The sequence below is a fragment of the Euprymna scolopes genome, chromosome 31 (assembly GCF_053919585.1).
Source record: "Euprymna scolopes isolate OS-2025 chromosome 31, ASM5391958v1, whole genome shotgun sequence".
NCBI classification, from domain to species: Eukaryota; Metazoa; Mollusca; class Cephalopoda; order Sepiida; family Sepiolidae; genus Euprymna; species Euprymna scolopes.
The window spans coordinates 46,036,491-46,050,637 of NC_136512.1; the positions used below are offsets into that span (position 1 = coordinate 46,036,491).

The window sequence follows — 14,147 nt, forward strand, 5'->3', positions numbered from 1 at the left end:
TTTTTTTTTTTTTTTTTTTTTTTTTTTTTTTTTTACATGGAGGGCTACTCAGGGATAAGGGTTATTGTGTGTACAGTAATCAATGGGATAGTGTAGCAATAGTATTGGAGAATTGGTAAGATGTCATTACTTGGGGGGGGGGCGGTTAATCAGGAATTTGTTTGTGTTGGACTTGAAGACATCCAGGTTGAAGTCGGGAGGGAAACAGGCAAGCGGAACAGAGTTCCACAGGCGTGCAGTTCTAAGAAAGAAGCTTTGTTCATGGAATCTACGTTTTGATTTAGGCACAGATAAGGAGCAGGGAAAATTATTGACGGTGGTTTCAGCTAGTCGGGTGTTTTTTGAAAAAGATTGGCGAGGGGGGGGGCAAGAGAATGGAGCTCAGACAAGCACTTGCCATGAAAATAACGATAGAACAAAGACAGGCTCGCTACGTCTCTTCTGTGGGAAAGAGGTGGCAGGGAAGAGAAAAGGGCATCCCCCACCAAGCCACAAAGTCTATTTTGTACTCTGTCAAGGCAGGATAGGCTGTTTTTAGCAGCTCCTGCCCAGATGTGGCAGCAGTACATCCATCCTTTGGCCGTATGGTCTACTCCAAATAACACTAGTATCTATCTATCTATAAATATTCAAACAGAGGGATCACTTGGGTTTGTGTGGGTCTTGGACAGATGGGCCTTAAGCTAATGAACTGCTTGTGGTTGATTTGCAAGCCTGTTCAATAAACAACCAAGTATAACTTTGTTACATGTTTTAAACTTGAGTTGTGTGGGATTTTTTTTTTTTTTTTTTTTTTTACAGTAGTGACAGAAACCACATTAGTGACACTACCTCCAGTATCGGATTTGTACAAAGTCAACAACTGACGATCACAGCCTGTGTGATGCATATACAAATGCCTGAAAGAATTTCTGCTGGGGCCCAAAAGAGGAAGAAACAATAATGATGAAATACTTCTTGTGGCTATAAATCATTCACTTGAACTGATCACATTGCAGCACTGTTCAGACTAGGGCAACTCTTTAATAAAAGTATCAGACAAGATCTTGCATACATGTTTTTCTCGCCTAAATGTAACTTTGTTAAATTCACAATGAATCATTATTCCAATTTATGTATTAATAATGGAAGATTTATTGAAATAAAAAACAAAACTAAAACCAATAAAGATTATATGTAAAAAAAAATTGTAAACTAATTTCTTATTATCAAGTTATTAAACTTGAATATTTTTTTTTTTTACCTCCACTCGATAATGTTTCCACTTAGTAAATGTAGCTCGTATATACCATATACGAGCTACATTTACTCAGCAAAATAATGTCACATAAAGAAATTTCCATAAATGCGTTACATGGTAAAATGAGAGAAAAGTGTAAGTTTTTTTCTTATTCCTTACACTTACCTTGCTTATACGCAGATCAATCTGAGGAGATTTCAGTCGAATAGTGGCTTTCCCTTCTTTGGCATACTGGCAGAACACTTTTGCTATATTTTCCTTTACCTGAAAGTGTGGGAAAAGGAAGAGGGTAGAGAAAGACAATGTAAATGATGAGATGGTCATTTAAAGACAAAATACCAATGATCACAAAAGTATATCATTTGACAAAAGTTTGAAAAAAAGTTAAAATTTTGTGATTACATTCTACTTTATGAAACATCTCATACAAAAAAGTATGAGATGTTTCATATAAAATAAAATTTGTTCCACTTAATGAAGACTCTTTCTTAAAAAAGGAGATATTAATATAAAATAAAAATTAGGTTCCACTTTATGAAGAATCTGACATAAAAATGTGATAGGGAAAGGCTGATGTACCTCCTGTCCAGAAATGTCTAAAGAAGGAAGGGATCAGGACCAAACACTGCCATGATACAGGAATTTAGACCAAGCGTGCATAAATGACATAAAAATTTTGTTTCCCAAATTTTGTATTTGGTTTCATCTCCGTCAAATAAAAGTCTGTTCCATCGGCTTCCATTATCTCTCCTGGGCACATAACCTGTTGTCAGTTGCATTTCAGTGAAAAGAGAAAAGGAACTGGAACGAAGATTTGAAAGAGGATACGAACACGTGCGTGACGGGTATAAAGAGAAATATATTTTATTTAAGGCAGGAAGAGGAAGTGAAAAAAAAAAGGATTATGGGATTACAACGTAAAAGTGAGGTAATCATAGAAGGGTCTATGATAAGAGTTATCATAAGTACGATAACTCTTATCATAGATCCTTCTTTTAACAAAAACAGCGTTTTCGGTAAAATTTTGTAATGACCACCCCCGACTTGTAAACGCTCATACTATGTTGGTACTGCTAGTCTCATGAAATTTGGAAATTAACTAGAAGAGATGTCATTTTTAATAGTTTTGGGTGTCCAAAATTGATTTGATCACTCGTTTTTTTGTTGTTAAAAAAAATATTTTAAAATGACGGGTATGGAAAATTTGGAAAAAGATTTTCTTCAGACACTCAATGTTAAATAAAACAATCTTTTTATAATGTTTATCCATTAAAAAAAAATTTTATAATGTTAATCCATAAAAAATAATTTTATAATGTTTATCCATAAAAATAATTTTATGTTTATTCATTAAAAAAAATAATTTTATGTTTATCCATTAAAAAATAATTTTATAATGTTTATCCATTAAAAAAATAATTGTACATTGCTGTCTCTCGTGGTAGGTAGCAATTTAAAAACATGATATCCGAAAAAAAATTGTTTGGAATTTGAATATAGACTGATGTAGTATTAGTAGTAGCAGCAGCAACGATAGCATGGCATAAACAGACGCATTTTGTTTGTTGTTGATTTTTATTCTAGATAGATTTTTTTTTTTAAATTGAAAATCTGGTAATAAAATAATTTCTTTCGTGTTTAGTTATTTTGTTATCAACCATATAAATATTAAAAAAATTGTAAATTTTTTTAATATCTAAACAATTGAAGATGTAAAATATGATTGTTTTGGTTCACGTGTATGAGCGACACTTCTGGGTTTTCTTTACTTCATAGTTGCTTAAAAAAATTGGAATGGAATTTTAATTCTACTGGGTGAAATGCACCATGGAGTTAACCGAATCGAAGGGTTATTTATGCCATTTTTTTTTTTTCGCTTTTCGCTGTTTTTTTGTTTTTCCGAACACATCCATCATTTTTTTCCATGATTTATGCTTTTTGTTTTTCTGATTTCTTTTTTAAAGAAGTTTAACATCGTTTTTTCTTTTTTATATTTAAACAGGGTTATTGCTTTGATTATTCTTTACTTTATCCCCCCCTCCTTACACACACCTCGAAACAACCGGGCAACACCAGGTACCCCCGCTAGTTGTCTATAAAGATAGAATTACATATTTTGGAGAGGTGGTCAGATGGGGGGGGGATAACTGAATGTATTGATCTACAATAATACCAAAGAAATATTGCAATATATTCATTTTTAAACAATGCTGGATTTCGATTTCAGTTTTTTGTACATAAAAAAATAAAAAAAAGTTCAACAATTCAACTTGGAGTTCTATAATTTCTTTTCTTTTAATGAATACATGGCATTTTAAGGAATTGCAGTATATTTATGTATATTTACTGCAGATTATTTGGAAACCATTAATTTCTGGAGATTTTTAGTAGCATAATCTTATTGCTAGCACAAAAATACACTTATAAAGCAAATTTCATTGCTTAATCTTCTGTTTTAACAAAAATACAGCATTTTTACTGAAAAAGTAGTGTAAAAAATGTGACAAAACGCATATGGTCTTAAATAGGGAAAAATATTCAAACATGCAAGGTATAAAAATAGTCATAAGTTCCTTAATTTTAATTGGATTTTAAAAATTTAAAAAGATTATTTCTTAGCTCATGAAGCTCTTTCTATATAGTCACCAATATTGAAATATTTTAAGCCATTTCAATTTTTTCATGTGTATTGCTACTGTTATCATGGTATTTATAACTTCTTACTTGTATTTCAGGTAGAACTGTGTTTTTTCGTGGTCAAAAAACAAAAATATAACAAATAAAATGTACTTGTGCATTCATGCTACATTACTGAAATAATAGCGTTATTATTTAGAAACCCATTCTTAACATGGGGAGGGAAGGATGTTTTGTTTCTGTATTTTCACCTAACAATTTAATAAAATAAAGATATCGTGAAACTTTAACTTGAAAATGCTACTTGAAAAAATATCATGGCAATATAAGTGCATAAGCACCCAAATAAGGCAAAAAAAATAAATAAATAAAATACTAATAATAACAATGATAATAACAACAGTAATAATAATAACTAGCGGGACCTGTGGAAATTCCACAGTGGCATCTTTCATATGTAATATATTGCTGCTGGGCATTCTCTGGGCTTTTTTTAACAATCATATTATTCGAGTCCTTTTGTTAAAACTGTATTGCCCCCCCCCTTACTAAAATAATAACTTTGATATATTGCCTGGGCTGATTACTTCATTACAAACACACCAATAACATTTCATCTTTTTTCATCATTCTTGGATATGTTATTAATTTCGACAATAATTTTTCATAATTTTGACCCACATTATCGCCCTTCCCCTAACTAAAATAATAACTTTGATATATTGCCTGGGTTGATTATTTCATTATAAACACACCAATCAATTAACTCACATTTCATTTTTCATAATTCTTAGATATGTTACTAATTTCGACAATCATTTTTTATAATTTCAACCCACATTATCCCCCAACCCCATTACTAAAATAATAACTTTGATATATTATCTGGGTTGATTATTTCATTACAAACACACCAATCAATTAACTCACATTTCATCAATTTTCATAATTCTTGGATATGTTACTTATTTTGACAATCATTTTTTTCATTATTTTTACCCACAATGTCTCCACCTCTTACTAAAATAATAACTTCTGGGCTTATTATTTCATTACAAACACATCAACAACTTCCGGGTATTCTCATAGTATATATATTCCATCTATCTAATCCAATCCCGGGTGACGCCATGTTTTCTGTTAGTATATATCTTCCACCTATCTCATTCGATCCCGGGCGATGCTACAATATGTTTTCCACCTATCTCATTCAATCCTAGGCGATGCTGGGTATGCTGCTAGTATATATTTGCACTTATCTCATCCAATCCCAGGACTGACTTCATGTCCGCCATCCCACTGTTAAAAATATACATTAAATAATGTAATGTTAAAATCGTAAACTGTTTCAGCCATTTCCGGGACCATCTTCATATCCCCCACTGTTAAAAATATACATTAAATAAAGTAATGTCTAAAACGTAAATGGTTGCGGCCATTTCCGGGACTGTCTTCATATCCCCCACCCCACTGTTAAAAATATACATGAAATTAAGTAATGTTTAATGCGTAAACGGTTTCAGCCATTTCCAAGATTGATTTCATATCACCACCCGACTGTTAAAAATATACATGAAGTAATGTTTAATGCGTAAACCGTTTCAGCCATTTCCAGGACTGATTTCATATCACCACCCAACTGTTAAAAATATATATGAAATAAAGTAATGGTTAAATCAAACTGTTTCAGCAGCTTTTCAAAATTAATACATAAAAACATTAACATGGTTAGGGATTAGGCAACCATTACTTCAACATGAACTTCTGAGTGTAGTGTCAGTCTCAGCATTCCAGTGACTTTAATCCCTCCCTCCTTAAGACTTTTTTGCAATTACTGCAATGAGGACATTAAGAATGAAAATATGAACTCTGGATTACTTAATATATTTACATGATTTTTGGAATGTTACAAATAAGCCCCTAGCATGCACTGATCCATTTACCTGGTTTTTATAATCAGCAGTACATCCATGTGATCTTTGGAATATGACATCGTATGTCAATGTAGTATATATATTATATGCATTTTTTTTTTTACAGAAGATAATGACATCATCACCGGAAGTAAACTCGCCAGACTATCATCCCCTTCCCCCTACTTGAAAAGAAGGAGGATATTATGCCTGGGATCTCATTAAACACTCACCAAATTCATTAACTCACATTTAGTATAATCTATATATTAATACAATAGAGTGTGTGTTCTTAAATCTCAACCAATGAAATTTGCCGGAAAGCGTGACACACAAATGACCACACATGTTACCGTATTAATATATAAGTAACAAGTACTCTTCTACCTAGTTGAATAAGTTTTTAGTGTTTTATTTAATATAAAATGTTTGTTTATTTCGAAAAGTAAGTAGCATTGAGCATTACACAAGCATAAGAAAAATAGACACGTGATATCTCATATCTTTGAAATCTCGACAATGACTTAAAAGTATACAAAATACTGTTAGAAACCCGTCCTCGTGATTGGGTGGGTTTCTTCATTGCTGAGACCACTTTTTTGAATCTGTCAAACAAATCCGTTATTTTTTTAACTGAGGATATCTAAAAAAAAAAAAAAAAATAATAAAATAATAATAACCGTTTCTTTACCCTTTTATAATTTTTATATCGGAAAACTTTACGACATGAAAAAAATATATAGATAAAATCTTTTTTGTTTAAATATCTTATTTATAAAATAAAAAATGTATTTTTACTTTTAATTAATAATTTTATTTTTTTTTTAGATAAATTTTCACAAACATTATCTCAGTGCAGTAAAATAACAGAAGAAAAATCATTAAAAAAACTGGGATGGGGGGATTAAAACTCATTACAATGAAATTCTCTATCGAACCAACTAATTTTTACAAATAAATTTTACGGAAATAAATATATAAAAAACACGTCAAAGGCTAGGGTTTTAAAATAACACGTCAAAGGCTAGGGTTTTAAAATAATGTCGGCCCTTGACACGTGTCCATTCTCAATGTTTTTAAAATCACTTTTAATAACAAAATATTTGATTTCAAAACATAAAAATTCGATAAAGAATTTCGTTGCGATGCATTTTTTATATAAGAAGTGTTGACTTGTTTGGCTTATGTCACTTCTATTCTGTTGTTGTGATGAAAATTCAATTATGCAAACAAAGAAATAAAACGGTAAATTTTTTACCTTGTTTCCACCTTAGCATTTTTCTTTAAAATTTTCAGGTATGCTGAAAATGAATATCGCGTTTAAATTTTCCACAAATAAGTAGCTTTCTAATGTTATTGCTGGTGGCCATCTTGGTACGCATGTTTGCACGTAGTTTCTCGGGGTTGAGTTTGTGCACTCACGCATACCAAGATGGCCACCAGCGATAGCATAAGAAATGACATCGCTTAATATCTGGAAAACTACTTATTTACAGAAAATTTAAATGTGATGTTCGTTTTCAGCATACCTAAAACCTATAAATGTAGTCAGTTTAAAGAAAAATTTAAGGTGGAAACAAATAAAAATTTACCATTTTATTTCTTTGTCTACGTAGTTGAATTTTCAGTAAAACAAGAGAATTAGAAATGACAAAAATTACCATCAACTGGTGAATATATAGTTATCAGGACTCCTGGTATTGTGGAAGCTACATTCGAAGATTCATGTAGAGTATGATTTACGGCTGCATCTCAGAAAATAGGGGTACATTTTTGACCAGATAGGATTGGATTTATAAAATGTAAATCAGGCGTTTATTGTAAAAATTAGACCACTCCCAAAATGCATAAGTTCTGGTCGATTATGGGAATTTCCATCTTTTATAAAAATCCAAAATCTATATGAAAAATTTTCTTCGATTTATTTCTGAGATTAATTCATATCTACTCAATATTTTCTTTTCTTTGAGGGGAGTAGTAAATACCGGCCATGAATGCTCTTGAGGCATTCAATGGTTACACCTCAGATTAAGTTCTCCTTTGGTAAATACCTACTCTCAATAAAGCTATATTTAAATACCACTACAATACTTAGTTTTGTTCATGAATAGACACCAACTGTATGATACCATGCGCCAGTTTAAAAAAAATTGAAATTTGTATATCTGAATTTATAATTCATGGCTTATGCAAATACATGGTATACATCAGATTTGACTGCATGATCAGAAAGAGCATACAATTTTACATAAGATGATACATGAGAATAGCTTGAAAAATTAATAAATGGTGGCGAAATTAGTGAATTTCTTGAAATGTTGAGGTCCGTAATTTAGCCCACTTTTTCAAAAGAAAAATGTCCATGGCACTTAAAATTTTCATAACTTTTGAACTACTGGTGGTATTTGCATAATTCAAACGGTTTTAAGCATCTTTTACATAGCTCTTTTCATGTGAGTTGATAAAATAACAATTATCTAAAAAGAAAAAAATCAACTTGTAATGCTACAAAAATACGAGACATTCATATAAAATAAAAATTATGTTCTACTTAATGAAGCATCTCACATACAAAAATACAAGACATTCATATAAAATAAAAATTATGGTGTACTTTATTAAGCGTCTCACATACAAAAATAGGAGATATTCATAGAAAATAAAAATTATGTTCTACTTTATGAGGTGTCTCACATAGAAAAATACATACATTCATATAAAACTACATATTGGAAGGGAGACAATTCACGATTTTCACTAACCACGAACCACTGGTTGCTTCCCTTACGTCGTCCATTTCTGGGAAACATACACCCTGGGAATTACAACAGATGGACTATGTCACACAATATTCTGCTGATATACAGTATTTACCTGGTAAAATGAATATTGTGGCAGATACACACTTGCGTTTTTGTGATATCAGCAGTCTGGAGGAGTTCCTCGACTTCGATTACATCGCAACCGAGTAAGAACATGATGTGTCACTCACAGATTCCACTAGAAAAGACACCAGTCCCATTCTCGTACAAGCTCATTTGCACATCCACAACCTTACCTGCCTCCATCGTGTCGGAAGCGCATTTTCCGGCATTTCCACTATCTCACACACCCCGGTAAGCACGCAACAGTCAAGCTCATCGCAGTTTGCTTTTTCTGGCCCGGCATGAATGTCAACATACGCAAATGGACTTAGGCATGTATTTCTTGCCAGACTACAAAAGTTCACCGCCAGAACAAATCCACTCCAGGCAACAACTCTGTATCTGATGCTCGTTTTTCACATGTCCACCTGGATATCGTAGGTTCACTGCCGCCTTCCGCTGGTCATTGCTATACGCTCACCATGAGAGACTGTTTTACACGTTGGCCACCAGCAATTTCTTTGCACAACATTTCAACAGAAGTCGTAGCCCGTGCATTTGTAGAGAACTGGATTCCTAACTTTGGTGTACCCACCACTGTTACCACCGACAGAGGTTCCCAGTTTACGTCACACACCTACGAGAACTTTAAAAATCTTTTGGAATTTCCCACATTGCAACTACTGCCTATCATCCTTCTGCTAATGGGATGGTAGAGCGCTTTCATCGTCAACCAAAAACTGCATTAGCTGCTCAGCCCAAACCGCATTGCTGGAATGAACATTTACCACTTGTTCTTCTAGGGCTCCGGTCCATTATTAAAGAAGACTAGAACGCTACACCAGCAGAGATGGTTTTTGGAACCACTCTTCGCATTCCTGGGGATTTTCACAGTTGACAGGTCCATACGCGCCACCACCTCTGGTTATGCTGACCATTTGAAACTTGCAATGTCTCGAGTGATGTACAATCCACTGCGCTCTGTTACTTCCAAACCATACTACCCACCTGATCTCCATTCATGCAAGTACGTCTGCCAGTTATTCAGATTCAGAACCAGTAATCATACCCACCTCTGACCCGATCATGACACCATATTCAGACATCGTCATTACGCCTGTTGCTCCTACACCACATATTGAACCAGACATACACTCCCCAGACTCTGAACCTGTATCTACACCTGCTACATGCACAACTCAAAGTGGTCGTCATGTAGTATTTCCATGCAAATATGCAGACTTCGACATCTCTTAAAATATTTTTCTTTTTCCTCTTCGTTCTGATACTCTTAGTTCACATACATCTGCCCTTTTCCATTTTTTTTTCTTTTTAGCTTCCAGTTATCTGGGGGGGGATATTATAGTGAGCCATTTTAACCTACCAAATTCGCTTTGTCTAGATCAAACACACAGACACAGAACAAGATGTGTGCAGTACCACATACACGCATGGAGTGGGGCACGTGCAAACATCACATGACTTTGATATGCTTGCATTTCCTGTGACCTCTGACATAGCCTTCCGTTTCCCTTCTCTTCTTCCTCTTTTTCGCTTGGTACCAAGCAGTGCACATGCATAAACCACACGCTTCATGCACTCGGAGAGCAGCAAACAGACTTGTGAGGTAAGGAGATTGATCCTTTATGAACTTTAATACTAACCAAAAACAATCGAACATAATGTATCACCAAAAACAATCAATTATTCATAAAATTCAACGATACTATTGAACTTTTATAAACTTTCAGTACACACATTTTTACACAAATGTTTTTGTGTTATCTTGCTTGTATGAATGTTTATTGTATATTTTAGTAACTTTGTATTTGGTTATAATTAATTCTGGTCAGATTTATTGAACACGTTCTTATTTCTTTAGCGATCAGTATATCTGAACGCAACATGTGGAACCATTTTTTTTATTTTACAGACTTAATTTTTTTATTTTATCTTTTGATCAGATGAGTAAATTAGTTTGAGAGTTAGGAATCCATTGTTACCATTTACTATATTATAGTTGGAGAAAGAGGTAGATACAAAGTTGTGATTGGTCTAATAAAATCAGGTTAACGAGATTTTAAATAGTTGTGAGACGCACTAAGTGTGAAGATGGTTAAGTGAAATACACTTCCTAATGGAAGTGACACACTGACAAGTAATTGTAGGATTCATATTTCTAAAATCCTACATAGTTTCAAATGTCTGAAAAAAGCTCATCCCTTTTCTCCATCTCAAACATTAGCACAATTTAATACTAAACGAGTAATAATTAATATTATACATTTAAATAAGTAACATTAAATGTGACAAAAACAACAATCATAAGAGAAAAACTGTGTGAAATGGAATCAAAACTAAAAAGATAAGGTGCCCATTTTATTAGACTAGATTACTGTTTGCGAGAAATCGAAAAACCTACAATATTAGTATTATGACATTTCATAAAACTGTCCAATTTTTATGAATTAACTAGAAGAATACCTGCCCCACGAAGAGTAAAATTAATTTTTCAAATAGAACAATTTTGTATCACATGTTTCCTTATAAAGATTAAAATTTTGTACCACTTTTATGTTTCCTTATAAAGATTAAAATTTTGTATCGCTTTTATGTTGCCTTATAAAGATTAAAATTTTGTATCACTTTTATGTTGCCTTATAAAGATTACAATTTTGTATCACTTTAATGTTTCCTTACAAAGATTAAAATTTTGTATCACTTTAATGTTTCCTTATAAAGATTAAAATTTTGTATCACTTATGTTTCCTTATAAAGATTAAAATTTTGTATCACTTATGTTTCCTTATAAAGATTAAAATTTTGTATCACTTATGTTTCCTTATAAAGATTAAAATTTTGTATCACTTATGTTTCCTTATAAAGATTAAAATTTTGTATCACTTATGTTTCCTTATAAAGATTAAAATTTTGTATCACTTTTGTGTTTCCTTATAAAGACTAAAAACAAAATTAATGATACAAAACCTTATGTCTAGAATCGTATTTCCAATTTTGACAAAATCTATGATTCAAAGTTTTGTTCTCAAAAAGAAACAAAGATTGAAAAAATGTAAATTTAAGACATAAAAAAATTGAAATTCAGTTAATTTTGCTTAATCAGTATTTAATAGTACTTCTACACCTTTTTTATGTCTTTTGAACTGAATATAACCCACATTAGAATGATAAGTTTTTGAGTTTAGTAAAATCTATATAAACATATGCACATACTAACTTTTAATAGCAATAACGACGTAAAAATTTTATTATTACATCTCATGATATTTAACGCAAGAGAAATATGATGAATTAAGAAAATCTCACCAAATATTGAGTTCCAGATTTATCCTTTGCTGTAGCAAAGGAAATAAAAATGGTTCGGTTTTTATTGGTGCTTCCAGGTTTCTGGCCAATACTTAAGAAACCTCGACTTGATCGACCCGAGCTCTTCAGATTATGGGATGGCAAGTTGAGGTTACAGATTTCAAGATCACACATAAATCTCATTGTTTTCTAAAATGAAAAAAATATTTAACATTTTAAAAACTTTCTTTTATAAAATATATTCATTATATTATAATTGTAGAATAATCAAGATTTGAAAATTGGAAAATCATTTTTGATGTAACACTAAATGATCATTGAACTTTTGCAAAATGTCAGTGGTATTAATAATGCCAAAATTTTTATTCGAATTACTGAAATTATTGCTTCTTTATTTCCCCATAAAAAATGTCTGTCCTTAAAAATTCTCTCACTATCTATTTGCCTTATGTTGTATTTTTGAGTGTTAACTATTTTGTTTGGGATCATATAACTTTTAGCACAATTTTGCCATGATTTCAAGCTTAATGAAATTACTATTGCATTACATAAGTAGGATCTATTTTTTTTTTGTAACTTGCATGCTTTCAGTTGTGAGGGATATATACATTGGGTGACTGTTCATGTAGGAGGCAACTTTTACAAAAATTATTTTTCTCACAAATTAGTTTTGTTTGAGATGCCAATACAATACTTGAATACAAGATATATCTTCCTCCTCATCTCGCAATAGATTTGGTAAACGAGATGGAACTAACAAACTCAATTCCATTTCTATAGTACATATATGTCGACCTTTTTTTTTTTTTTTTTTTTTTTTACATAGGCATCACCACTTATCAAGGCCAAGAGGCCACTTGATGAAAAGACTTATATGGAATGGCTCATCAAAAACTTGTTTACGTTAGACTTGAAGACAACCATATTGTAGTCAACTGGAAAGCAGGAAAACGGAAGACAATTCCACAGGCGTGCAGTTCTAAGAAAGAAGCTTTGTTCATGGAATCTATGTTTAGGTTTAGACACAGATAAAGAGTGAGGGAAATTAGTGATAGTGTTTTCTGCTAGACAGGTGTTTCTTGTGAAAGTTTGGCGAGGGGGGACCATAGATTGGAGCTCAGCCGAGCACTTGCCATGAAAATAACGATAAAGCAGAGACAAACTTGCAACATCTCTTCTGTGAGATAGAGGTTGCAGGGAAGAGAAAAGGACATCCCCTATGAGGCTACGAAGTCTATTTTGAACTCTATCAAGACAGGATAAGTCCTTTCTAGCAGCTCCTGCCCAAATGTGGCAACAGTACTCCATCCTTGGACGTACCTGGCTCTTATATAGGTAGAGAATTGCATCAGCAGGGAGATATTAACTGGATCGATAGAAGAATCCTACCATTTTTTCAGCGGCTTTGGCAACGGATTTAATGTATTCCATTTCAGATCAGGAGTAAAGGTCAAGCAAAGAAGCTTGTCAAAACATGAGGCCTCCCCAAGACGCGAGCCATTCATTTCAATTGATGCCAGATGGGGATCAGAGCGTTGATGATGTAAAGATAAAAACTTGGTTTTAGATGCATTAAAAGTAACAAGCCACTTCTTTCCCCATTGTACCACTTGCTCAAGATCAGAGGAGAGAGAATCTGAGAGAACATGGTCGTTTACGGTCTTAGATGTGCTACCATAGATAGTAGTGTCATCAGCATAAATGTCTACAAAGGATGTGTCTGTAAGGATGTGATTAGGAAGATCATTAATGTAGATCAGGAAGAGAGGAACTCCAGCATTAATACTGAGAGCTTCTGATTTCTGCCCATCAACCACTACTCTTATGAACCTATCAGAGAGAAATGATTTAATAATTGAGAAGACATTTCCAGCTATACTGTAGCTGGAGATCTTGTGAAGTAAACCTTTCTGTCATACTCTATCAAAGGCCTTTGATATGTCAAGAGCAATTGCCCTAGAAAGGTAGCCTCAGTCGAGAGATTCGCTAATCCTATGAGATATAACCGTTAGTACATCTGCTGTAGATCTTAGCAGAATGGAAACCATATTGCATGTCAGTAAGAAGGTTATTTCTGCTAAGGTGGTTGACTACTTCTCTATTTAATATGGATTCCAGCAACTTATCACCTGAATTCTTAAATACAGGGCATACTGTTGAGGTTTT

General features: G+C 32.8%; 1 protein-coding gene across 6 annotated transcripts in view; it reads right to left on the reverse strand.

Annotated features, from left to right (window-relative positions):
• The window catches only part of LOC145255730 (leucine-rich repeat protein 1-like), a 40,429-nt gene that overhangs the window by 3,714 nt on the left and 22,568 nt on the right, over positions 1–14,147 (reverse strand). For 5 of the 6 annotated variants that reach the window (XM_080114343.1, XM_080114340.1, XM_080114341.1 and 2 more), the window contains exons 2-3: positions 11,982–12,170; positions 1,406–1,504 (exon numbers count right to left, since the gene is read on the reverse strand). In XM_080114343.1, the coding sequence (XP_079970469.1) occupies positions 1,406–1,504; positions 11,982–12,170 (288 nt within the window). The remainder of the gene's footprint in view (positions 1–1,405; positions 1,505–11,981; positions 12,171–14,147) is intronic. The other variant, XM_080114344.1, reaches the window with a different exon arrangement.